The 27,112-nt window shown below is 37.5% G+C and overlaps 1 protein-coding gene across 3 annotated transcripts in view; it reads left to right on the forward strand.

Annotated features, from left to right (window-relative positions):
* Pcdh19 (protocadherin 19) overlaps positions 1–25,099 on the forward strand; it is a 121,102-nt gene extending 96,003 nt beyond the window's left edge. For all 3 annotated transcript variants that reach the window (XM_070040097.1, XM_070040094.1, XM_070040095.1), the window contains one exon: positions 19,337–25,099. In XM_070040097.1, the coding sequence (XP_069896198.1) occupies positions 19,337–19,935 (599 nt within the window). In that variant the 3' untranslated portion in view covers positions 19,936–25,099. The remainder of the gene's footprint in view (positions 1–19,336) is intronic.
* Positions 25,100–27,112: the final 2,013 nt, after the last annotated feature.

Genomic DNA, 27,112 nt, shown 5'->3' on the forward strand with positions numbered 1-27,112 from the left:
ATAATGAATAATCAGTTCACTATCCTCCCACCCTTGACAATATGTTGGGTGTGTTCTGAAGAAAGTAAATAGAGCAGATAGAAAATTTCCTCTGAGGAGAGTTCAAGAGAGTGTAAGGGATAGCTAAGTTATGGAACCAACCCAGATGCCCCTCAGTAGATGAATGGATGAAGAAAATATGGTATATATACACAATGGAATTCTATGCCTCCATCAGAAAGAATGTCACCACCCATTTTTTAGGAAATGGAGACTTAGAAAAAATTATATTAAGTGAAGTAAGCCAGGCCTAAAGAAACACAGGTCCTATAGTTTCCCTCATTTGCAATAACTAGTATATGTCTAGGACAAGTAGAAAAGGTCAAAAGCTATGTACATATGACCTTATAAGATGATGCTGGTCTACTGACCTTTAGATCCGTTTTTTTCCTTTCCTACTCATTATTTTCACTTTTATTTCTCTTTCGTTCTCCTTTGTTTTAATTTTTATTTTTTGCATTGTGAAAATACTGTACAGAGGGGTTACAATTACATGGGCAAGATAGTGAGTACATTTCTTATCAAGAATTGTAGCCTCCTCCTTTGTTTACCCTTCCCATCCTCCCTCCCCACCCAACAAAGCCTCCCCCCCCCCCCGCCAAGTTGTAAAGTTCGTTTTCGACATGAAAACTTGTACTTGTCATTGTTGCAACAGGTCCACCTGTATCCTTATTTAAACGACTTGTTTTTCCCCTTCCCCTCCACAAATTATACCGACATCAAATACAGTGAAAGCCGGGTTATATTGTGGGGGAGGGACATACAAAGCAATGAAGAAATAATCTTATAATTGCATTAAAAACAAATGCATGAAAGAAAAAAAAACATTTAAAATACATATCTTAGGGTTCATTTACCTAACATCACCTTATCTGACCTTTTCTGCTTGACTCATACATATACTAGATATTGCAAATAAGGGAAATCATGGGACCTATGTTTCTTTGGGCTTGGCTTACTTAGTAAATTTTTTTCCAAGTCTTTCCATTTCCTAACAAATAGGACAATGTCATTCTTTCTGATGGAGGCATAGAATTCCATTGTGTATATATACCACATTCTCTTGATCCATTCATCTACTGAGGGGCATCTGGGTTGGTTCCAGATCTTAGCTATGGTAAATACTGCTGCAATGAACATAGTTGTGCTGGTAGCTTTAGTGTGGTGTTGTTTGTAAACATTTGGGTAATGCCCAAAAGTGGGACTGCTGGGTCATAGGGGAGATCTATGTGGAGTCTTTTGAGGAACCTGATACTACATTCCAAAGTGGTTGAACAAGTTTACACTCCCACCAACAATGAAGTAAGGTTCCCTTTTGCCAACATCCCCTCCAGCATCTGTTGTTATTAGAGTTCTTGATTTTTGCCATTCTAACTGGGGTGAGGTGGTATCTCAATGTTGATTTGACTTGGATTTCTTTTATGGCTAGGGAGGTTGAGCATTTCTTCATGTGTCTATTGGCCATCCTTCTTTCTTCTTCAGAGAAGTTTCTCTTTAAGTAATTTGCCCACTTATTTATTGGGCAGTTGTTTCTTTGAGGATTTGTTGTTGGGGGATTTAATTTTTTGAGTTCCAAGTACATTTTAGATATGAGACCCTTGTCCATTGTATGGCTAGTGAAGATTTTCTCCCAATCCATGGGCATTCTATTGATCTTGCTATCTATGTCCTTTACCATGCAGAAGCTCTGCAAATTCATGCAATCCCATTTGTCCAACCTTTCTTTGAATTGTTGTGTTTCCGGGTCTCCATTCAGAAAATTTCGGCCTGGGCCAAGAAAACCTAAGGTTTCTCCTATTTCATCCTGTAATGTTTTCAGAGTGTCTGCTTTGACTCCAAGGTCTTTGATCCATTTGGAGTTGATTCTGGTGCAGGGTGATATATAAGGATCTAGCTTTAGTTTTCTACAAGTAGTTAACCAATTTTGCCAGCATCATTTACTGAAGAGGCTGTCTTTCTTCCATTCTATTTTTTAAGCTTCCTTATTGAAGATTAGATGGCTATAGGTCTGTAGGTTCATTTCTGGGTTTTAAATTCTATTCCATTGTTCCTGAGGTCTGTTCTTGTGCCAGTACCAAGCTGTTTTGATTACTATGGCTTTATAGTAGAGTTTGAAATTTGGTATTGATATTCCTCTAGCACTGTTATTTCAGTTGAGGAATGTTTTTGCTATTCGGGCTCTTTTATTTTTCCATATGAATTTTTGGATTGCCTCTTCTATTTCCTTGAAGAATGAGGTTGGAATTGTGATAGTTATCACATTGAATTTGTAGATAGCCTTGGGAAGTATTGCCATTTTCACGATGTTAATCTTTCCAATCTGGGAGCATGGGAGTTTTTCCCATTTTCTAAGTTCTATTTTGATTTCCTTTTTCAAGTTTTTAAAGTTTTTATCATAGAGGTCCTTCACTTCTTTGGTTATGTTAATTCCTAGGTATTTTATTTTTTGTCGGGCTATTACAAATGGAGTAAGCATTGAAATAGAAACAGCAATAATATACCTCCCAGCTAAGAAAAGTCCAGGACCAGAAGGTTTTACAGCGGAATTCTACAAGGCCTTCAAAGCAGAGCTCACACCAGTACTCCTCCAACTCTTCAATGAAATTGAAAGAGAAAGTTCACTACCGAACACATTCTATGAAGCCATCATAACCCTCATCCCAAAACCAGGTAGGGACTCATCAAAGAAAGAGAACTATAGACCCATTTCTTTAATGAACATTGATGCAAAACTTCTCAACAAAATTTTGGCCAGTCGACTTCAACAATTCATCCAAAAAATCATACAGCACGATCAAACAGGATTCATTTCAGGGATGCAAAGCTGGTTCAATATACGTAAATCAATTAATATTCTTCATTACATCAACAGGAGCAAGTATAAGAACCACATGGTTATCTCAATAGATGCAGAAAAAGCATTCGACAAGATCCAACACCCCTTTATGATGAAGGTTTTGGAAAAATTAGGAATCCATGGAACATTTCTCAATACAATAAAGGCTGTATATGATAAACCTACAGCCAGCATTATACTTAATGGTGAAAAACTTAAGCCATTTCCTCTTAACTCAGGAAAAGACAAGGTTGTCCACTATCTCCACTTCTCTTCAATCTAGTATTAGAATGCCCAGCTACAGCAATAAGACAAGATGCAGACATAAAGGGGATCCAAATAGGGAAAGAAGAAGTAAAACTCTCCATCTTTGCAGATGACATGATCTTTTTTTTTTGTGAAAATACTGTACAGAGGGGTTACAATTACCTGGGCAAGGTAATGAGTACATTTCTTATCAAGCATTGTAGCCTCCTCCTTTGTTTTCCCTTCCCATCCCTTCCCATCCTCCTCCTGCCCTGCACAAGATCCTCCCAGCTCTCCCCCTCCACCAAAGTTGTAAAGTTCATTTTTGACATAACGACTTGTACATCTCATTGTTGCAATGGGTCCACCTGTATCCTTATTTAAACGATTTGTTTTTCCCCTTCCCCTCCACAAATTGTACCGACATCAAATACAGTGAAAGCAAGGGTTATATTGTGGGGGAGGGACATACAAAGCAACAAAGAAATAATCTTATAAATGTGTTAGAAACAATCTCATGAACGAAAAAAAAAAACATCTGAATACATATCTTAGGGTTCGTTTCCCTAACATCAACTTATCTGACCTTTTCTGCTTGACTCAGACATACACTAGTTATTGCAAATAAAGGAAACCATGGGACCTATGTTTCTTTGGGCCTGGCTTACTTCACTTAATATAATTTTTTCCAAGCCTTTCCATTTCCTAACAAATGGGGCACTGTCGTTCTTTCTGATGGAGGCCTAGAATTCCATTATGTATATATACCACATTTTCTTGATCCATTCATCTTCTGAGGGGCATCTGGGTTGGTTCCATATCTTAGCTATGGTAAATAATGCTGCAATAAACATAGTCGTGCTGGTAGCTTTAGTGTGGTCTTGTTTGTAAACATTTGGCGAAATGCCCAATAGTGGAATCATAGGGTCATAGGAGAGCTCTATGTGGAGTCTCTTGAGGAACCTCCATACTGCTTTCCAAAGTGGTTGAACAAGTTTACACTCCCACCAACAATGCAGTAAGGTTTCTTCCTGTCCACATCCCCTCCACCATCTGTTGTTATTAGAGTTCTTGATTATAGCCATTCTAACTGGGGTATCTCAATGTTGTTTTGATTTGCATTTCTTTTATGGGTAGGGAGGTTGAGCATTTCTTCATGTGTCTCTTGGCCATCCTTCTTTCTTCTTCAGAGAAGTTTCTTAACCTCATTCTGCAAGGAAATAGAAGAGGCAATCCAAAAATTCATATGGAACAATAAAAGTCCCCGAATAGCAAAAACCATCCTCAACAGAACGAACAGTGCTGGAGGAATATCAGTATCAAATTTCAAACTCTACTATAAAGCCATACTAATCCAAAAAGCTTGGTACTGGCACAAGAACAGATCTCAAGACCAGTGAAATAAAATTGAAAACCCAGAAATGAACCTACACGCGTATAGACATCTAATCTTTGATAAGGGAGCTAAAAAAATAGAATGGAAGAAAGACAGCCTCTTCAGTAAATGGTGCTGGTAAGATTGGTTTACTACTTGTAGAAAACTAAAGGTAGATCTTTATATATAACTGTGCATCAGAATCAACTCCAAATGGATCAAAGACCTCAGAGTCAAAACAGACACTCTGAAAACATTACATGTTGGAATAAGAGAAATCCTAGGTCTCCTTGGCACGGGCAGGAATTTTCTTAATAAAGACCCAGAAACACAACAAATCAAAGAAAGGTTGGACAAATGGGATTGCATGAAATTGCAGAGCTTCTGCATGGCAAAGGACATAATTAGCAAGATCAAAAGAAAGCCCATGGATTGAGAGAACATCTTCACTAGCCATACAATGGACAAGGGTTTCATATCTAAAATATACCTGGAACTCAAAAAATTAAATTCCCCAATAACAAATCCTCAAAGAAACAACTGTCCCTAAATAAGTGGGCTAAAGATGTAAAGAGAAGCTTCTCTGAAGAGGAAAGAAGGATGGCCAATACTCACATGAAGAAATGCTCAACCTCTCTAGCCATAAAAGAAATGCAAATCAAAACAACATTGAGATACCACCTCACCCCAGTTAGAATGGCTTTAATGAAGAACTCTAATAACAACAGGTGGTGGAGGGGATGTGGACAGGAGGGAACCTTACTACATTGTTGGTGGGAGTGTAAACTTGTTTAACCACTTTGGAAAGCAGTATGGAGGTTCCTCAAAAGACTCCACATAGAGCTCCCCTATGACCCAGCAATCCCACTTTGGGGCATTTATTCAAATGTTTACAAACAAGACCACACTAAAGGTACAGCATGACTATGTTTATTGCAGCAGTATTTACCATAGCTAAGATATGGAACCAACCCAGATGCCCCTCAGTAGATGAATGGATCAAGGAAATGTGGTATATATACATAATGGAATTCTATGCCTCCATCAGAAAGAATGACATTGTCCCATTTGTTAGAAAATGGAAAGACTTGGAAAAAATTATATTAAGTGAAGTAAGCCAGGCCCAAAGAAACACAGGTCCCATGATTTCCTTTATTTGCAATAACTAGTATATGTCTGAGTCAAGCAGAAAAGGTCAGATAAGTTGATGTTAAGGAAATGAACCCTAAGATATGTATTCAAATGTTTTCTTCTTTCATGATTGTTTCTAACACATTTATAAGATTATTTCTTTGTTGTTTTGTATGTCCATCCCCATGGTATAACCTCTGCTTTCACTGTATTTGATGTCGGCATAATTTGTGGAGAGGAAGGGAAAAAACAAATAGTTTAAATAGGGATACAAGTGTACCTATTGCAACAGTGAGACGTACCAGTCTTTATATCAAAAACGAACTTTATTACTTTGTTTGTGGGGGGAGGAGGATTGGTTGTAGGGGTGGGGGGAGGATGGGAAAGGATGGGAAGGGGAAACAAGAGGAGACTACAATGCTTGAAAAGAAATGTACTCATTTTCTTTCCCATGTAATTGTAACCCCTCGTTACAGTATTTTTACAATAAAAAAAGAAAAGAAATGATGATGCTATGTGACATGAACCCCAAAATTGGGACACAAGAGGTTTTTATTTTTCTTGCTGTTGTTTTTAATGTATTTATAATGTACTATGTGATTTTTTTTGTTTCTTTTGTATGTTCTTCCCCCATGGTATTACCCCTGTTTTCACTCTGATTTGGGTGCCCTGCATCTTTTTTATACATTTTTCTAATTTGTGGAGGGGAAGGGAAATAACAAAATGCTGAACTAAGGATGCAGATTGGCCCATTGGAATAATGAGATGTACTAGACACTATGTTGAAAAGGAACTTTACAACTTTGGTGGGGGGAGGAGTTGGGGAGTTGAGGAGGGAAGGGATGGTAGGGGAAAACAAAGTAAAAGGTAACAATGCTCTATAGGAAATGTACTCATTACCTCACCCATGTAACTGTAACCCCTTTGTAAGAATCTTAACAATAAAAATATATACTAAAAAAGAGAGAGGGTAAAGGGATGGTTGAACCAATGCAGCAGTGATACTCATTAGACACCGTTAAAATACACTATACAACTTGTGGGTGGAGACAGGAAGGAAAAACTAGAGGAGAGTGAGGGAAGGGGTGACATTGTTAAAAAAAAGAAATGTACTCTTTATCTGACTTATGTAACTCCAACTCCTCTGTACATCACCTATACAATAATAATAACAGGATTGCTTTTAAAAAGAAGAAATGTGAGGATCCCCTCGTACTTTCTGAACAACCTTTCTGAGAGCTACCTTGACGATTTTCTGGCTTTTTCACAGCTCCTGGGTAATTTCTGAAAAATTTAGAGACATGATTAGATTTACTTTTTAAAACTCAAGTTGGTTGGTGCTAAAAGAAATCATCTGGTCAGTCTCTGGATATTTGGATGTTATAGAAAAAAGTCAGCTCTTGTATCAATCTTTATTCCCTCTGGAAATACATATGATGAGAAGGGAAGGCTGTTTTGAATGGTAATGGAGAGCAGAAAAAAGGCTATTACTTTCAGTCTGTTAAACAGTACAAAAATGCTTCTCAAGCACTGTGTTCAGATGTTTCTTTTTATTAGCCATCACACAAGGAATTAGACTTATTTCAAACAGTTCATTTCCCTGCTCTTGTCTCTGTATAATTATTACTCATGAGTGGTTTCTTTGTTGAACTACCACTTATTTCCTATATTGGAATGGACAATGGGGTGTTGAAAATATAAACTTTTCAGTTTGCATAAACTGTAGAAGAAGGGTGGCAAAGATTCCCCAGGAGAAGAAAACTATTTGTCAATGTCCTGATTTGTTAGTATCTTGCAAGTATCTTAGCCAGGACTCCAAGGTAACAACAATTCTGTGCAGACGTGTGTGTGTGTGTGTGTGTGTGTGTGTGTGTGTGTGTGTGTGTGTGTGTGTGTGTGTGTGTGTGTGTTTGTGTGTGTGTGTGTATGCATGTGTGTGTGTTTGTGTGTGTATATGTGCATCTGCACATGCAATTAACAGCAGATAACTTTATGAATGACTGCAGGAGGTTTTAAAATATCATTGTACATCCGGGGCTGGGAAGTTGGCTCAGTGGTAGAGTGCTTGCCTCACATGCATGAGTTCAATTCCTCAGCAGCACATAAGCAGAAAAAAAATCCGGAAGTGGCACTGTGGCTCAAGTGGTAGGGCGCTAGCCTTGAGCTGAAGAGCTGAAGGATAGCACCCAGGCCCAGAGTTCAGCCCCGATGACCAACAACAACAACAAAATATTGTACATCTGGCCCATTCTTTTCAATACTCTACCCTCACCCTCCACTCACCAGTCCAAGGCCATTAGGATGGATAAAGGATTTACTTGTGCCATGTCTTCATATATGAGCAAATGATCTTGAGCTCCTCAGCTAGGCACCATTTACATTTTGCCAAAACTAATCTTTTATCTGCAGTTTTAATAATAAGTCAGATTATTTGCTGTTCACTAACTGATAAGGGCAAATAAAAAAGATTGTAAAGTGGAATTAAGAGGATAAAAAGGCTCTAGGTCCAGAGAAGTCTTTTTCTTTAATTAATATTTCCAATTTACTTCTTGAATATTTTTATACTAGAATCCATCCTCTTATGCTATTCAAATCTCCACCTTCATTTTAATAGCTAAATTGGAATCTCAGAGAATGGAAATCATGCAGACTTGAATGTAGCATCACATTCTCTGCTTCCAGTGCTGTCTTGTTTTCTGTGCACAGAACTGGATTCCTCAGGGTTTCTGCTGCCACAGCGTGGAATTCATTCATTAGCCTCATGTTTCACAGACCCAGTCATAAAAGATTAGCATTTTATCAAACAAGAGGCAAATTCAAGAAAACTGGAGTTCTGGAGATACAATGTTTTAGAAAAATAGATTTTTTCCAAGGGTGCACAGATACATGATTTACAAATGGATAGAGCATTTCAGTTTATCATTGTGGTTTTCAGTAATGTTTTTTTTGTTCCAGTATTTCAGTTTGTGAATAGCAATGAGTTCTAAGGCTGATAAGAATTAGTGTTAGTGGTAGTGGTGATGAATGTGCAAGTGAGTATGTGTAGTGTGTGTAATTATTTTGTAGCCATGATCCAGGCTTACTATGCATTGATTCCTACGTAGATTTTTCCAGAACTGTGTTAGAGTATGTTAACTCATATTATCTTAACCTTAGAGTCTTCTACTACTCCTATAAGCAAAGTCTGAGGTAACTCACAAGCTGAGCCTCAAAATCTGTGGCCCAAATAGATTCCAAGACTTTCCCTGATGCTTCAGATGAATAAAGAGGTGTAAAAAGAGGTGTTGGGCAAGCTTCAGGCTAGAAGTCCACAACAGAATATCCATGTGCTACAGGTATAAAGGGCTTTTTCTTCCTACTAAAGACACTGGTCAAATATAAGGCAATTTCATATTATTCCATCTTAAAAGAATATGTTAATTGGTCTCACTTATAAATTTGTGTAATTGGTTTTGAGTCAATACTCTGGGGAAAAAAACACAGCTTCCTTTCTCTTACTGGAATGATTATGTGGGCAGCCAAAAAAAAGAAAAAGAATATTTCTATGTCATTTAAGGGAAAGTGCAAAAGAATGAAACTGAGGATTGTCCATGAAAAATAGATAATGACAAGTAAACATAGAAGGTGGCATTTGATCTTTTCAATTTTAGTATTCATTATTCATAGTTATTATTCATAAATTCCAACACAAATGCTAGCCCTGCACCCCAGTGACACATTTGCATTTTATTTTAAGTTGATTCCCACCTGGTTTTGCAAACAAGGATTTAATGGGTTGAATTTTCTGTCCTTTACTCTCCCTTGCAATAGCTTGTCATTTTTATAACTTTCACATTCTTTATCTCCACCACCTATCCACTATTTCATCCAAGACCCCCCCTCAAAGATTCCTAACATGAAAAAGTGATATTTGAATAGGTTCCCCTAAGGGAATCAATTTACTTTTAATTTGTCTGGAACTAAGCTTTTCTTTGTTGCAATGAAGAAGGATAGAAACTGCCATAAATTTTTTTTACCTTGCAGGAATATATTTGAAATTAATTTTTAAATGATTGTGCTGTTTACTTTACCCAGAAATTATATCATCTCACTACAATATTCCAGATGGATGAAGTTGGGCTGAAATGTCAAGAAATGCTAGACTTTTCTGCCCAAGTTCTATTAGTGAAAAATACTTCAGTGAACATACCATCCAATTTGCTTCTAGTGATCATTTCTAGTGATTGCTACTCAGTTGATAACATGTCAAGTATTCCTTTGGATCATTGCACAAGACAGTGATTGGTTTACGGACAAGTTTGGTTTTCAAATGTGAAGGAAGTGATTGGAGAGCTGTCAGTTTCTTAGCTTCACCACCCAGTCCCAAGATGATTTTGGGATTCAAGAAGTTTTAAGGAATTTCAAATGTACAGTTACATTTTTGTTTGACTTATGAGAACCATTGTGTGTGTTACAAATGGAATGATTTAAAAAACAAACAAACAAACAACAAATGGAATGATATGGGGCTTAGCTGATAGAAGTATCCATTCCTGTAAAGGAAAACAACAGTTACTGGGTGCTCTTCCCTCCAACATTAAATTTTCATTAACAAGGGAAACTTTTCCTCCTGATCAACCTACCAGTCTCATCTGGCACTCTGTACTGGCATTGTTTAGGTAATCATCACTGTGTTCTCTCAGACACCTGGAAGCTTATAACCATTATCCACATGATTTTCTCACAAGCTGATAGGCTAAAAGTTTTTCCCTTATTCTCAGGAAAGAATAAAACCAAGTTACAAAGAAGTGTAGATTCAGACCTACTTGTATGCATGACCTAAAAATCTGTCTTTTTTGCAGTTTAACTGCCTATAGAATTTGTGAAATAATCTGTTTGATTCCAATGTACATAAATTCAAGCAAGTGGTGTCAACCTCAGAGACCTGACCAGGTATTGTAGGTGTCTTGTTAGTATGGGCTCAAAGAATTACTTCTATGAGCATCTTAGGATAAAATTCTTTAAAACACCATCTTGTTCAGGATTGCAGTGTCTCAGTGCTCCCTCTTTTAACAAATAGATGAATGTTCTCCTGTGTCATCTCATATTTTACTTATAAAGATGCATTTTCAGATGGGTTGTAAACACCTAGATGAAGTTCAGCACTTTGTCACATATTTTTCTCCATCACAGAAGCCAAAATATAAATATTCCAGTCTAGTCAATCTTTTCTCATCTCAGTCACTGTCAGTACCTCTTATTTCTGTCTCAATTTTCCAGGCAGCCTTTTGCTTCCTTTCCTTGCTCCCCATGCATTAGCACAAATGATTTATACTTATACACATCTTGAAATCTCTTCTTTATGGATTGAATTGAATTGAACTCCAGTACAAAAATGAAAACTCCAGGAACTATTGTGATTGCCCAAATTGCAACTTAGATTTTATGACTGTACATGGCACATTATCATCTATCATAAATATTGAATTCTCAAGCGTTTATACTTCAATATGTTTTAACTTTGTGTCTCCGACCAGCTCAGCACTAAAGATTCCATTGAAGATAATTCAATTGCTTTGAATTCTGAAAGGGGCATCTTTTTAATCTATTTTCATGTTGCACTTGGAGTAAGTGAATTTCAGGTGCATAGACTGTGAATGAGAAGAGAGACCTATGTGCCGTTTGGTTGAATATTGGGTGGCACTTGCTAACTGATACTGCTCTGTCAAACGGTCTGGGACAAGGTTGGGATTCATTTATCTTTTCAGTCATCCTCCCTATCTCAAACTAATTCTAAAGTTTAAAGAATTCCTGCTGTTTAGTTAGGCATTTGGATTGGCATTTTTCTGCCCAATGTCTTGTCTTTTGGCAACATTCTTTTGCCATTTTCAGGAACTTCATGTTTTTTTAATCTTAATTTTTATTGTTAAGGTGATATACAAAGGGGTTGCAGTTACATAAGTTAGGTAGTGAGTACATTTCTTTTTGAACACTATCACCTATTCCCTCGTTTTCTCCCAGTTTTTTTCCTCCCAATCCCCTCTCACCCACAAATTGTATAGTTCATTTTCAACATTGTGTCTAGTGAGTATCACTGCTCCATTTGTTCACCCTTTGTCCCACCATTTCTGTGCTTCCCCTTCCCCTCCCCAAATCAGATAAACTTACATGCAAGACAAAAAGTAACTAAATCAAAAACAGTGACTAAAGGGAAAAATAGGGGAAAACCCCCAAAAAGTAAAATAGAAAACCCCTTGTTTCCACTTCTTGGAGTTCATTTCAATAAGCATCATTTAGTAACTTCACTTGTATATCCCATTGCTACCCATTGTTATTTCTGAATCATTTACATCATGAAAGATTCATTTTTCTTACCCCATTAAACTCTCCTATTTGGGTTCCCTTTATTCAGGACTATGTCAAATGACCAAAGAAAAGAAACTATCTCAGTTTGGAAATTGATACTCTTACTAAGATAGGCATTTCTTAATGTGTGTTTTCCCCAAAAATGAAAATGGGAAAATGTTCTCCAGTTTCCAAGGACCAGTCTTTAAATAATACTTTGGGCCATCTGTCAAATGACAACAGGTGTTTTGAATGCCGGTCATAGCTCTGGTATCTTATTTCTAGCCAGATTTCATAGTATAGTAGTATAGGAATGACTGTTAAGAAGTACAAGTTTAAGAACCAGAGAACAATGTTTTGGAGAAGAACATAAAATGACAAAAATTCTGAAACAAAAAGAATGGAGTGAGAAAGAGGCAAGTGTTTGTAAATGCAATTTGTGGTGTTCTTTTAGTCATAACTAGATTGCCTAGAGGATAGCTTGGTGTCATTGGTTCATAATTCTCCAAAACTATCTCAGTCTTTGCCAATGTTCCTTTGAACATTTTACAAATGCAACCTCATCTAAAATTTTATCTTACAAAGTGATTGTAAATTTGCCCAGCACCATAGTCTAGGCGAGATCTGGGAAGCTGTCATTAAGCCTTTATTAAATTTTTGCTCTATGATTAACAGATACTTTCCAAATGGTACTTGGACATTCAACAGAAGCTGAGTGATTAAGATATCAGGCAGACCAAAGCCAATGTGGAATGTCTGAAGCTTAGTGCTTGTTGCTCTTCTCCTTTCTTCTATATTCCCCTGCTCTTCCTCCCTTTCCTTTTTCCATTGAGTCTGTAGCTGCTCTGATTGCCTGGTTAAGTTACAGAAACAGGATAGATATTCTTTGTTCTGACTACAGGCTTTAAAATGCTTTTAATAATCACTTTCCTGGATAATTCTTTCCTTTGGGTTTTCCCTAGCTTTTCAAGAAACCCTTTTGACTGAAACCTCCAAGTTTCAGTAGTATTTTAATTAGCTTCACCACAAAAAGCCAATATGTCAAATAGGCTTTAAAAGCTCACAATTGGAAACCTTTTTGGTTTGGATTTTATTGGAATTAACAATAATTTTGTTTGACACCAGAAGACAATGTTTGATATTTCTTTTAAGATATACCTGTAGTGTGTAGAAACGTTTTGTAAGTTCTACCTTTATTTTTAATACCTTTGAAAAAGGGAAATAATTTACTTCATAGGTTTTTCTACTCTTTCTATTAGGTGGAATAGTTCCACTTTAGGAGTTGCAGCACTAGCATAGTATGTGAGGAGTTCATCATGATTGTGCTTTCTGTATGATCCTCATTCAATTAATTAAACTATATCTGAAGAGATGACAGCAACAATTACTGCACACATTTTTGCTGTCATCTGCACAAAAGAACATATTCTTGTCTTTTTCTGTCTGAATAACTTCATTTCCAATCATAACATTGTTGTTGCATATGCCTCCCACATATCATAAAACTGAGCTTTAACTTAAGGATTTTTTCTTTGTTGACAAATGGTTTTGGAATTCTCTCATCAAGATCCCTAAAGAAATGCTATCATTAAAATTGAAGAAGCTTTATCATATATATATATATATATATATATATATATATATATATATATATTTGTTTTGGGACTGAAGTAACTAGATCTGTTTGGAACTAAGGAGTACTCTGGCCTCAAGATTTATGTCCCTCATCCAATTGTATGCATTCTATACTTGTATCTCTTTCTGTCTCTTTACAATTCTTTGGAACATTTTCAGAAATAGGAAAGATTTTTACTGAAACTCATCAGTCAACCCTAATCATGTGTATGCTCAAATTAGAAATGCTTCTTACAATGATAATCATTAGACACTATGTTAGAAATGAACTTTACAACTGGGGGAAATGGGGAGTTGTAAGCAGGAGAAAGTGAGGGAATTTGTAACTGTTTAAAAGCAATTGTTTTCATTATCTTATTTATGTAACTGTAACCCCCCCATTCATCACTTTTACAATAAATTAAAAAATAAAGTTAAAAATTCTTGCATGGTACATGGTAGTGCATGTGAATTTTCACACCACATATGGATTTTACAATCCTATATTTGCTTTGTTTAGATACTTTCAGATAAAGATGTATCAGAATTTCAAGCCTCAAATATGTGTATCAGAAGAATCTTTGCAGGGGATTAGTGGATTGTTGGACTACCTCTGTTTAAGCAAGAGCCAACATCTTGATAATTTATTTATCGTGATATAAAATAGCTCTTCTCTAGTTTCATACCTCTATCCTCAGATGCTATGCTATAGAATGGAAGAGACATCATCTTTACTATGACTAAATAAGTCTAGTAGTACTCTTTGCTTCTGATTTTACATATGGTCTGTTTTCATTGCTGTTCCTAACAGGATTTTGTGAACTTTTCACTTTAAACATAGCACTTAATTTCTTTACTAAGCTAGATTAGAATTTTTGAATGGTAATTTATTTCCAGCACATTTATTCATGTGTTAGTTTGTGCTGGGGAGAGATGTTCTTTCTGTTTGTGCATATTAATGATGTTTTCATTCATATAAAATGGGTATAAATAATTAAAAACTAGATTAGATTTTATTTTAATTGTATTGCGACAGATGTCTTCAAGTGTTATTTGAAACCCAAAGTGATAAGCAGAAACTCATTTGCCTCGTTAAGGATGTAATGTATCTGACTCAAGATAAATGTAAGACATTGTAAATAATTGTCTTGATTCAAGTGTTTACTTGCACAAGGTAAGAACAGTGCATATAATAAATTCACACAATCTCAGAAAATTACATATTGTTTCTAATTCATGTAAGGCTGGGGTAGGATTAACAAGATCAATTGGCTTAGAATGATTTCATTCTTTTTTTCTTTTCTTTTCTTTTTTTTTTTGTCAGTCATGGGGCTTGAACTCTGAGCCTGGGTGCTGTCCCTCAGCTCTTCATCTCAAGGAGAGCACTCTACCACTTGAGCCACAGCTCCACTTCCAGTTTTCTGAGTGGTTTCTTGGAGATAAGAGTCTCACGGACTTCCTTGCTCAAGTTGGCTTTGAACCATGATCCTCAGATCTCAGCCTCCAGCGTAGCTAGGCTTTCAGGCATGAGCCACTGGGCATCTGGCTCTGATTTCATTCTTGAGATGCTATGTGTGTAAGCTGAAGGCGAGCACTGTCCTCATAGAGAATCTTTTGAGAAGCCTGAATTCCCTGCTCTGGTTATCTTAGATTCATAAGATCTTGGAGATGTCAGTATTGAGTATATGTTTTCTGTCTATTTTTGGTAGAAATCCAGGTTTCCTCATATTGTTTGTTAGAGGTAGCATACTGTAAGAAAGGAGCAATGTACTTGAATTAGGAGGACATATAGATTGTATTCTCCTATTAAACTGTTTAAAAAATAGCTGTATGAGGGAAAGAGATAGATTTTGTTGAAACTGATTGAGGATTGATTCACTCTTTCAGGTATTCATTTCTACACAAAGTAAATGCTTTCTATTGTATGTCTCAATGTATTTCCTTACTTTCATATTTTATGCCTCCCAGGAGTATACAAGTATCTAATGAAGATAGAGTTTCAGCTGGCAACACTGAGACTTTTCAGGGAAGGGACAAATGCTTCATTTTGCAGAGATTTTTGCAGCTTTGTTGTATATTTGCAGAAGCATTTGCCTATCAATATGAAAGATACTTTTCTTTTTGGTGATAATGTTCATTAATTATTTGGTTTCAACTCTGCAAATTCTGAACATTTCATTCCCTACCATAAAATGGGCAGGAGCAGAAATACCTATTTTGAAGATAAATTGAGAAACTGTGTTTAGGTACTTTGCTTGGCTTTTTAAGTAGCCTAAATGAGGCAAAGAGCCATGTCCTGAGTTACGTTCAAATCTAGGCCTTTAAGTTTCTAATCTCTTTTCTCCATGCATTGAAATACATAATCAATTCAGTCATGATTCTTTAAGCCCTCTCCCTTGTGCCCCTTCAAAGGATCCTCCAGTGAATGGGGCAAATAGGACTTTGTTATTCTATTCCATTTAATCCTTCAAAACAATCGATGAACAAGTAGAAAACAAAAAATAGAAATATAGCTACCTAAGCCAAGAATGTTTTATATATAGACTTTTTTCAAGCAAGACTCTGAAATTCAGGATTCGTGCCCTTGAAAAAAGCAGTCACAGCATATACTTCCAACATTTCTGGCTTAGTCTCTCTCTCTCTCTTTCTCTCTCTCTCTCTCTCTCTCTCTCTCTCTCTCTCTCTCTCTCTCTCTCTCTCTCTCTCTCTCTCCCCATTCCATATATATGTATATATATATATATACACATACACACATATATACACATATATATATATATTCACATATATATATATTCACATATATACCTTTTTGTCTTTGTAATCTTTCCTAGTCTTCCCAGCCACTCCAACCCTGCCACAAGTTTTCCTATAACTGTTAAACTGCTTATATTTTGATGCATTGTGTGCATTGTGTAGTGTGATGAAAAATTATTTTCATGCAACAAAGTAACATGCATATAAATAGATCTGCAAAAACTAGGACTTTAAATAACACATTGGAATGAACGGTTTTTACAGTGGATTAACAGGAGTTAACCCTGAACCCATAATAATACTAATAATAATGATCTGAGTCGGAAGCCCTGCTGAGAGATAAAGCCTTATTGTACCTGACTTGGAATGTCAAATATAAGTCACCCCAATAATTATGAATTCTAAGTTCTGAGGTCTTCTGTCATAGGGTTTTAGTAATCCATGAAACATTAAAAAATTTTCAATGGGGCTGGGAGGATGGCTCAGTGGTAGAGCGCTTGCCTTGCATGCATGAGGCCCTGGGTTTGATTCCTCAGCACCACATAAGCAAAAAGAAAAAAGCCGGAAGTGGCTCTGTGGCTCAAGTGGTAGAGCGCTAGCCTTGAGCTGAAGAGCTGAGGGACAGTGCCCAGGCCCAGAGTTCAGGCCCCATGACCAGACCCAAAAAATAATAAAAAATAAAATAAAGTAAATATAAAAATTTCAATGAACATGCCATTAATTTTACCTGTTTGTGGGGTACTTAAGTATATTTCGTTTCTTTTTTAGTAGGATGTGGGGCTTGAACTTAGGGCCTTGGTGCTATCTCCTAACTTTTTTGATCAAGACTAGTGTTCTACCACTTTCAGCCACAAGATGACTTCCAGTTTTCTGGTGGTTAATTGCAGATAAAAGTCTCACAGACTTTCCTGTCTGGGCTGGCTTTGAACAGAGATCTTCATATCTCAGCCTCTTAAGTAGCTACATGTACACACATGAGTATTGGTACCTGGCTTTACAAGTATATTTATATACTTGCATACAGCATATGCTGATTAAATCAGGATGAATAGAAGTTCCACTTACTTTTCATTTCCTGTTTTCTTCTGTCTTCCCTCTTTTAGCTCTTGTAAAATATATAACAGTCACCCTACTGTGCCGTGTAATACTACAACTCATTCTTTTGGTATATCTCTGTTTTGGTACCCATTATACAATTTTCCTCTAACTAACCTTTACTTCCACCCTAACTAACTTCTAGTGACTATTATTGTATTCTATTCTACTCTGAGATCAATTTATGTAGCTTTTACATAGGAAAGACAGTGTATGGTGCTTGTCTTTCTGTGCTTGGATTGTTTTACTAACACATTTTCAACAGTTTCATCCATCTTGCCTCAAATGACAGGATTTCATTCTTGTTTATAGCTAACATCCCATTGTGCATGTGTGTTATATTTTTGTTATTCATTCACCTGTTGACGAGCACCTTGACTTCATATCTTAGCTAATGTGAGCAGTGCTACAATACAATACACATGGTCATATAGGGATCGCTTTGGAATGCTGGTTTTCTTTTCAATATCTACCCAGAAATGAGATTACTGGATTATGAACTTGATCTATTTTTAGTTTATTGAGGAACTTGTATGATTTTTGGGGGTAATAATTGTGTTAACATATTCCTATCAGCAGTGTATACTTTTTATTTTTGCATATGTGTTTTTATTTTTTATTTTTTAATTTTATTTTATTGTAAAGATGCTGTACAGAAGCATAGCAGTTATATGAGTAAGGTAATGAGTACATTTCTTGTTGAGCAGTGTATATTTCTTTAAGAAATATGTCCCTTATAAAACTGCAGATAAAATATAAGGATGGATGGCTAGTGGGTTCTTATTAACTGATGCCTAACATATCAGTGATGTTTGCATAGGGCCAAGTGAAGCCTGTGAGTTAGCTGGAAGAAAAGAATAGCAGTATGTTCCTTCTGAAACAGCAGAGTGAGGAGCTTGCAGGGGGAGAGGAGTAAAAAAAAATGATATGATTAGCCGGGTGTCAGTGGCTCATGCATATAATCTTAGCTACTCAGGAGGCTGAGATCTGAGGATCGTGGTTTAAAGCCAGCCCGGACCTACAAAAAAAGATATGATTGACTTTTCAAAGAGAATATAAGAAGTAACCTAAAGAGAAATTAAGGATTGTGTATCAGTCAAAGGAAGGATAGCAGGGGAGTTGGAAGTGCTGTTACTCAATATATAGCCAGGGCTTATACATACTTACTGTTGGGTTCCCTTTCCCAGCCTCCACTCCCTCTCTGCTGAATCCAGTTTCAATCACAGGTGATTTTTCACAAGAGGTGTTGATGAAAATGCTGACTCTCAGCACCTTAACCGTCAGGACAAACTTTTTTTAAAAATATTTTTTCATCATAAATGTGTTTCCATTTGGGTTTTTTGTTTTGTCAGCAGTGGAAACAGCAACAACAATAAAGAAGAATATATAGAGGGAGATCTATAGCCTTAAAAAATCCAATTCTTGGGGCTGGGAAGGTGGCTCAGTGGTAGAGTGCTTGCCTTGCATGCATGAGGCTCTGGATTTGATTCCTCAACACCACATAAACAGAAAAAGCCGCAAGTGGCGCTGTGGCTCAAGTGGTAGAGCACTAGCCTTGAGCTGAAGAGCTGAGAGACAGTGCCCAGGCCGAGTTCAGGCTCCACAACCGACAAAAAAAAATCCAATTCTTTGCACTTGTCCCAAAAGGCGATAAAGGCCTATCTAAAAGTGCCATTTCCCAGGAGAGTCTGTGAATATCTAAGAAACCAAAACACTTGGGAGTAGCAATGGTTGCTGGGAAAAGCAACAGTTTCATCCATCTTGCCTCAAATGACAGGATTTCATTCTTGTTTATAGCTAACATCCCATTGTGCATGTGTGTTATATTTTTGTTATTCATTCACCTGTTGACGAGCACCTTGACCTCATATCTTAGCTAATGTGAGCAGTGAAATTGACATTTTCATTTCTCCCAACAGATCAGAATGAAGGCTTTCATTGCAGGGAAGAATGTCGGATACTTGGCCACTCTGACAGATGTTGGATGCCCCGGAATCCCATGCCCACCCGCTCCAAGTCCCCTGAGCATGTGAGGAACATCATCGCCCTGTCCATTGAAGCTACTGCTGCTGATGTCGAGGCTTATGATGACTGCGGCCCTACCAAGCGGACTTTTGCAACCTTTGGGAAGGATGTCAATGATCACCTGGCTGAAGAGAGGCCCACCCTGAAAGGCAAGAGGACTGTTGATGTGACCATCTGTAGCCCAAAGGTCAATGGCGCTATCCGGGAGGCGGGCAATGGCTGTGAGGCTATTAGCCCAGTCACCTCCCCCCTCCACCTCAAGAGCCCACTGCCCACCAAGCCTTCCATGTCTTACACCGTAGCTCTGGCTTCCCCGGCCCGTGATCTGGAGCAGTATGTCAACAATGTCAACAATGGTCCTTCCCGTCCTTCTGAAGCTGAGCCCCGTGGAGCTGACAGCGAGAAAGCAATGCAAGAGATCAATCCTGTTCTGAAGGAGGGTCGCGACAAAGAGTCCCCTGGCGTGAAGCGTCTGAAGGATATCGTCCTATAACCAGGCTCTGGGAAGGAAAAGAAACCACGTTGGCTATAGGAGCTGCTGGAGTTGCTTATTTTAATTGCTCACCAATGGTTGGTTCTTCGGTGGCTGTATTTCAGAGCTTTCCTAAATGTATTGTTTATAAATATCATTCTGTGACAATCCCTCTCGTTTCAACAGGCAGCAGGGGTGTTCAGTTGGAGCAAATTAGCTTTGGCTTGAGTTGTTCATGGGGCCTTGATGTTGGGGAAACAGAGACAAATTCAGTTGTGAAAAGTATTATGTATTAAGTGTTTGAATTTATATATTTTTCTATGTCAAAATTATAATATAAATTACCATTGTTTGTGGAAGATTACATTTTAAAAAAGCAAAAAAAAATTAAAAAGCTCTGGACACCTTTAATAAGCTCACCACTTTTTTTGTAGTGTAGACAAGTTAATGGTCATTTATTGTGTACTATTCATTGATTCCGTGATGTGAAATTGAGCCCCAAAAGGTTGTTTCTGAAGCTTGAGTACTTTCCAATGCCGCTACTTTGCTGTGGACACCCCTGCTTTAAAAACCCTTTTGCTAGCTGTGCTATTGTTGTATTTGATATTGCTCTGTGTGTGGTGATGGCAAAAGGCTTTTAAAGGTGGGTGTTTTTTTCTTAAAAAATAATAAAAATACAGACAAAAACAAAGCGCGAACAACTGAGACAGCAAATGAATGAGCAACACCACACATACAGATTGAGTACTTGGAGGATACTCAACGTTTTTTAACCCAGGTAGTGATTGCTCAGCACTTTGCAAAGTATTTTTCCTGCCTTTCAGTCTTCTGCCCAGGTCCATGAAAGTCATTTTTGGATATGCTGTCTAATTTGCAGTTGTCAGAAATACTGTGTTGAAAGTTTTATGAGATCCATTTTTTCTAATTTTCAAGCCCTGAACAGGAAACTTGCTCTTGAAGTTATCAGTTTCCAGGCTTAGAAATTCCCTGTATCCAATCATCTAAAACTCAAAATGACTGAAACTATTTTGAGATTGAAATTAGCATCTCTTTAAACACACTTCCTGATTCAGTGTTTCCCAATCATGGTTGGACTTAGATTGTAAGGCACGTCATGGACTGGGATGGAGAACTCCATGTTGCTCTGTATCTTAGACTTATCTATAGGAATAGAGTAAGCAGTACAAAGTATACACTTAGGAAAAGACAGGTAACAGGTAACAGCATCACTAATCCAATTACCGTGCCTTCTAAATGGAGACACTTGGACACTTGAACTCATCTTTTTATGACTAACACTTTTTTGATTAAAAATATGAACAAGAAACTATTAAAACAAAACTCCTCTAGATTTAGCTAACTCTTTGCTGTGTAGGATAGGAATACAACTTTATAAATTAAAAAACCTGCACATTCTTTTTTTGTTTTAATATTGTTCTAATTCCCCACATTTATTGTCTATCTACTAATATTCACTAGCCACCATAGCATTCTTGCAGCCTAAGAGTTCATTATTTAAAACTAAAGAAAATATGTCACCTTTGCTCTGCCTTTGTCTTAAAGTAGTTTCTAGAGAAACAAGTTGTATGGTTTTGTTCTCTCTTTTTTTTTTTAAATTTAATAATGCCTGGAAAGAAGGCCAACAGGTAGAGCTCTTGAATGTAGAAGAGAATTTATTTTCTTAAGTTTAGGTAGATAAGGTCAGTTCTTTAAAATGTTTTGAGTTATTTTTCCCTGAGTTCCTAGCTTTATATATTACTATCAATGTTTTCTTTTGGGAAGGGGAAGGGCCTAAAGGGAGTGGTAGACGAGATATTTGTGTTAGGGTTAGTTAGGGGAGAACATTTCTGAAAAATAACCTATAATGAAGCTACAAATCCATCCTTATTTCTTATTCAGTGCTGAATATGACCTCATGAAAAATATTGCTATGGCTGCAAATTTCCCTCTGAAACTGACACAATTAGAGTTCAATTATTGTACCACCTTCATTGTGCCCCATTTCATTCTCTTATACCCTATTTTGTTTCTATAGTAGATTATGAATTAGGTATTTATTTCTTTTTGTGACTATTTGATTAATGCACTATTTTTTTTAGTTATGATGGCTGCCTATAGAATGCTCACCACCCTGATCCATCCTGATGTTATGTTATTATCTACTGCTGCAAGGTCACTTGGAAGTCAGATTTGAGTTTTCTTCAGGTATATTTCTTAGTATGCTCAATGGGAGTAGAAGTGAAGGAGCTGAAAAGATTGTGAAAAGTGAGAACAGCAAATGTTATGTGGCTGTTGAGTGAGAGGCTGCTTGCTTCCACACCTCTTTTCCAATTGGTTTAAAATGGTTAGAGTAGCAATAGCACTGATTCTTGCTCTTTTATTGTTTCTTTTCTTCATTTTCATTTCTCCAGAATTTAGTTTCAAGCTATAGACACATTCTTTTTCCCTATCCAAAGACTTTGTACTCTGTTCTCAGTGGGTAGTCAGAGAAATTTTTTGGCTTCTAAACCCTTTATTGAGCATGTTCATAGAATTCCTCTCATTAAGAAAATACCTTCCCCCCCTACAATTGTCTGATGTATGCATCCTCCCAGAAGTGTAAGTGCATCCTAGGAGGGCTTTATAAGCTGGTTTTACAGGCAGACTGTGCCTGCAAATAGGAATTTTGTGCAAAGATCCTACATTTCCCTTTGACTAATCATTTTCCTCCTTCTTTCAAACATACATGATGAAAAGCTACAAGGGCCAAAGGGCCAAATATTCTTCCATTTCTTTCTGAAAACATGCTACACTCTTAAAATGAGGGAACAATTTTGATTCCTAAGTCCTAGGGAGTTCTATTCCATTGATTCTGATATCCCTTGGTTTTGAAGTGTGACATGCTTTTACTACCATCTGTTTTCAGCAATTCCCTGGGCAGGTAAACTTCATGCAATGTAAAGAGTCTGCTTAGCTTTGATTGATTGCTTTCTCCACAATATGGGAAGGACTAGGGAATCAAAAGTCTCAATGCTATGTGGAATCTCTTTTTCCTTTTCCTTATGTGGACTAGTCTATGAACCTGTTCAGAATGAACCTTAACATCCCTTTCTTTAAAACCAGTATATTAAATTATTGTTCATCTTTTTCCTGAAATGAGTAGGGCACTAAGGGATCCTGCAGTTCTTGCAGAGCTATGGTTCTGCAAATGTAATCCTTTGAGCAAGAGCAACCACATCTTAATGGGAACTTCTTAGAAATGCTAATTTTCTGTCCTATCTACAGCAACTGAAGCTGAAAACCGTGAGATTTGGTCCACCAATCCTTCAGAATCAGATGCTCACAAAAGGTTAAGGTTTGTTTAAGATAGGTTAATAGGGCCCTGCCCATGAAGTTTCTAATTCATTTGGCCTGGTAGAATCTGACTCTTCATATATAGCAATTAACAGTTGCTTATAGGCAACACTGAGTGTGGCTGCTCCAGAGGAAACTTGCCTAATATGGCTCATTGCATCTAAGGGGGCCATTTACACAGATTTGTTGATGTGGTAACACACTGATCACTAGTAAAAAGTGTTAAAATAATGATCATTTAAGAACTCTGGAAATCAGAGTATCTTCCCAATAGTGTCACTTCAACATATGACTGAATGATTGTACAAGAAGAATTCAGTTGAGCTTTTCTTATAGAGCTAGCATATCATTATAAAGCAAAACAAAAGCAGCAAAGACAAGGGGCAGTCTGTAGAGAGGCAGGGGTGAAGGGGATGGCTCCATTGGGCATCCAGGGTGAGAAAAGGATTATTCTTGTACATATTAGCAGTTCTGGCTGGATTTTCACTTTATGGGGATCATTTTGATGTTGAATGTTCCCCCAAGGCATTTTGACATGTCTGGTCTACTTGGCCTTTTTACCCAGGGTAACAAGACCCCTCCTGACTTTGAAAAAACTGGCATAATATGAGCTTAAAAAGTCCATTGTATACAGTCCTAGTGTTTGCCTTCTTGGTAAAATTACATTTAAAGCTGTCATTTCATGAGTCAAATTGTATCTGCTGACACTGAAGTGTATTGAGATATTGTTCTTTAGTTTAAGTATGTAACAAAGTAATATTCAAAGGGGATGTGTGGGGGTGGGGCTGGGACTGGGTGGCTTTATATTGATAATGAAATATTCCAGAGCAAAACACATTGTCCTAATGAAGTTGTTGCAGCTCTCTCTCTCTCTCTCTCTCTCTCTCTCTCTCTCTCTCTCTCTCTCTCTCTCTGTCTCTCTGTCTCTCTGTCTCTGTCTCTGTCTCTGTCTCTGTCTCTGTCTCTCTCTCTCTCTCTCTCTCTCTCTCTCTCTCTCTCTCTCTCTCTCTCTCTCTCTCTCTCTCTCTTTCTCTTTGTGAATCTGGAATTGGCCTGTGGGTCACTTGTTGTGCAAAAGTGAATTAATTTCAAGTAGGAATCATATTGCATTTGTAAAACAAAGAAAATCAACCACCTTGTCTGAAGTATATATATTGTAATGCGCTCTTGGTACGGAACAACTCACAAACACCTGATCTTGATTGGAAAGCATTGTAGGTCATTAGGGAGAACTGATGATGCTGACTGTTGCTCCAGCTGTGTTGGCAATTAAAGATGACTTTGTTACTAACTGAAAGTTGCTGTCAACCTTAGCAAACAAACCAGCTAACACCATTACAGCACTGGGTAAGTAGATTTTTACTGGCACTGGCTGGCATTCAGCTGAGGAAGGATAGGCTATTGACTTTAATGACCAAGAGCCAGACTAGCTCAAGCTAGAAATTCAGCAACACATACCTCCTTGTGCTATTTGAATGCTAAGGTATTAGTTGCAAAAGGCTTATGCCTTCGCTCCTCTAGTGAGGGGAATGAGCCTGATGACACTATTACTGTTTACCTGTCAAACCAGGGTGGAAATTTAGAGGGATGCAAATACAGTATGTCTCATTAAGCAGTCTCTGTTGCTGAGTATATGAAGATGAAATTGTTGTATATGCTGATCTGTATGTTATGTACATTTTCACACTGATTGAATCATTGTAAAAAGACAAAAATGAATCACCACTGTCTATTTTATGAAGATGATAAAGCAGCTTTATTAAATTATTACAGTTATGTTTTAAATGATGTTATCTACCATATTGTTTCCTTTTATCTGGTGGTTCTCTGTTTCCCCTTTAAATGTGTTTTCTCTGCTTCAAAAATTTAATGCATTTTAGTATTAAAGGCTATTATGGAAAAATTAGTGTTTGATGAAATGTGTCCCAGAGAGTGTTTGTTGACTGGGGGTGAGAATTTTTACAACCTGGAAGTAACCAGATCTGGTGGGTCATTGATGTTCAGACCCAAAGTGTTCCAAACATTTTATCTGAGGATACTATCTTCCTCCTGCCAGGCTCTAGTCATTTCCTGAGCACATCTCCTTCTTGCTGTTACTGCCAATAAATTTGCCTGAGGAGGGAGATCCATTCACATCTAGAATGATAAGGATTTTCCTGGGTGATGCTTTAAACAAGAGTGCTAAAACCATTCATTAAAATAAATCATTTCAGTGGCAGCTTCACGGTGGGATTTCTCTGAAGAATTAATTTTTAAAATGTGAGAAATAGTAGAGGCTGACAGCAGGGGAAAAAAGAGTTTAAAACAAAGATGACCTGGCTGCCCCTTTGATGCCTTCAGGTTTGAAAGCAAAGCAACCGGAGAGACTTTGACTTTACTCATAACGAGGCTTCAGAGAAAGCCCTGACAAGCTTTATTTATCCAAACTATTATTCTCTGGAACTTAGTACTTGGGCTGTATTTGTTCTAGCTGTGATGGGGTGGATGGAGTCAGAATAGAGGGAAAAGGGACCATGATAGAACAACAAAAAGTGCTTTGAGTGGTTAAAAGCTAAATTGCTTCAGCATGACCTATTCTCTCTGGACAATTAAGAATGATCTCAAGAAAATCCACTATCTTCCTGGATCTCCACCTTCCTGTTATCTCTGCTCACCTGTATTAAATTGAGATTGCGTTTCATTCCCTAGAATTAGCCCTTAAAGCTATGATTACAGTCAGTGGACTCAGTACTGCAGTTTAACAGGTTTTGCATTAGAATGTAAATACAGACATGCTGTGACATGTGGAATCACATACACTGAGGTATGTGCAGATTTTCACACACTCTCACAGATGTACCTGAAGGAATATTGGAAGAAGGCTATTCACTCCTGGGCTTGGAGGCTAATGAAGTCACAGTAGGCCAAGTGAGTGCGTTTTTAGGTTAGCCTATACTGAAAGCCCAATGAAAGTAAGTTTATTTGATCCTCCTCTGCCTACCTTTTTTGCAGGGGTTAGGTAAAAGGAAAGGCAATTTTTCTTTCTTTCTTTTTTTGGGGGGGGTCCGGTTGTGGGGCCTGAACTCTGGGCCTAGGCACTGTCCTTCAGCTCTTCAGCTCCAGGCTAGCGCTCTTCCACTTGAGCCACAGCACCACTTCCGGTTTTTTTCTTTTTGCTTATGTGTTGCTGAGGAATTGAACCCAGGGCCTCAGGCATGCATGGCAAGCGCTCTGCCACGGAGCCACCTTCCCAGCCCGGAAATACAATTTTTCTTTAAAATAAGACCCTCCAAGCAATGAACAAGAGAAAATGAATTATCATGCAATAAAAGTGTTCACATGTGTATCATAGGGTCATGACAATGACCATTAACTCCTTTAGTGTGGGAGAGTGGTAAGATTATAGGCATCACTTCAAATATATTCAAACTTAGAAACAAAACAAATACAGTGAAAGCAGGGCTTATACTGTGGGGGGGGTGGGGACATACAAAGCAACAAAGAAATCATCTTATAAATATGTTAGAAACAATCGCATGAAAGAAAAAAAATTTGAATACTTATCTTGGGGTTCATTTCATCTAACATCAACTTATCTGACCTTTTCTGCTTGTCTCAGACATATACTAGTTATTGCAAATAAGGGAAACCATGGGACCTAGGTTTCTTTGATCCTGGCTTACTTCACTTAATATAATTTTTTTCCAAGACTGTCCATTTCCTAACAAATGGGGCAATGCCATTATTTCTGATGGAGGCATAGAATTCCATTGTGTATATATACCACATTTTCTTGATCCATTCATCTACTGAGGGGCATCTGGGTTGGTTCCATATCTTAGCTATGGAAAATAATGCTGCAATAAACATAGTTGTGCTGATAGCT

The sequence above is a fragment of the Dipodomys merriami genome, unplaced genomic scaffold, assembly GCF_024711535.1.
Source record: "Dipodomys merriami isolate MVZ:Mamm:240054 unplaced genomic scaffold, mDipMer1.0.p SCAF_3, whole genome shotgun sequence".
NCBI lineage: Eukaryota > Metazoa > Chordata > Mammalia > Rodentia > Heteromyidae > Dipodomys > Dipodomys merriami.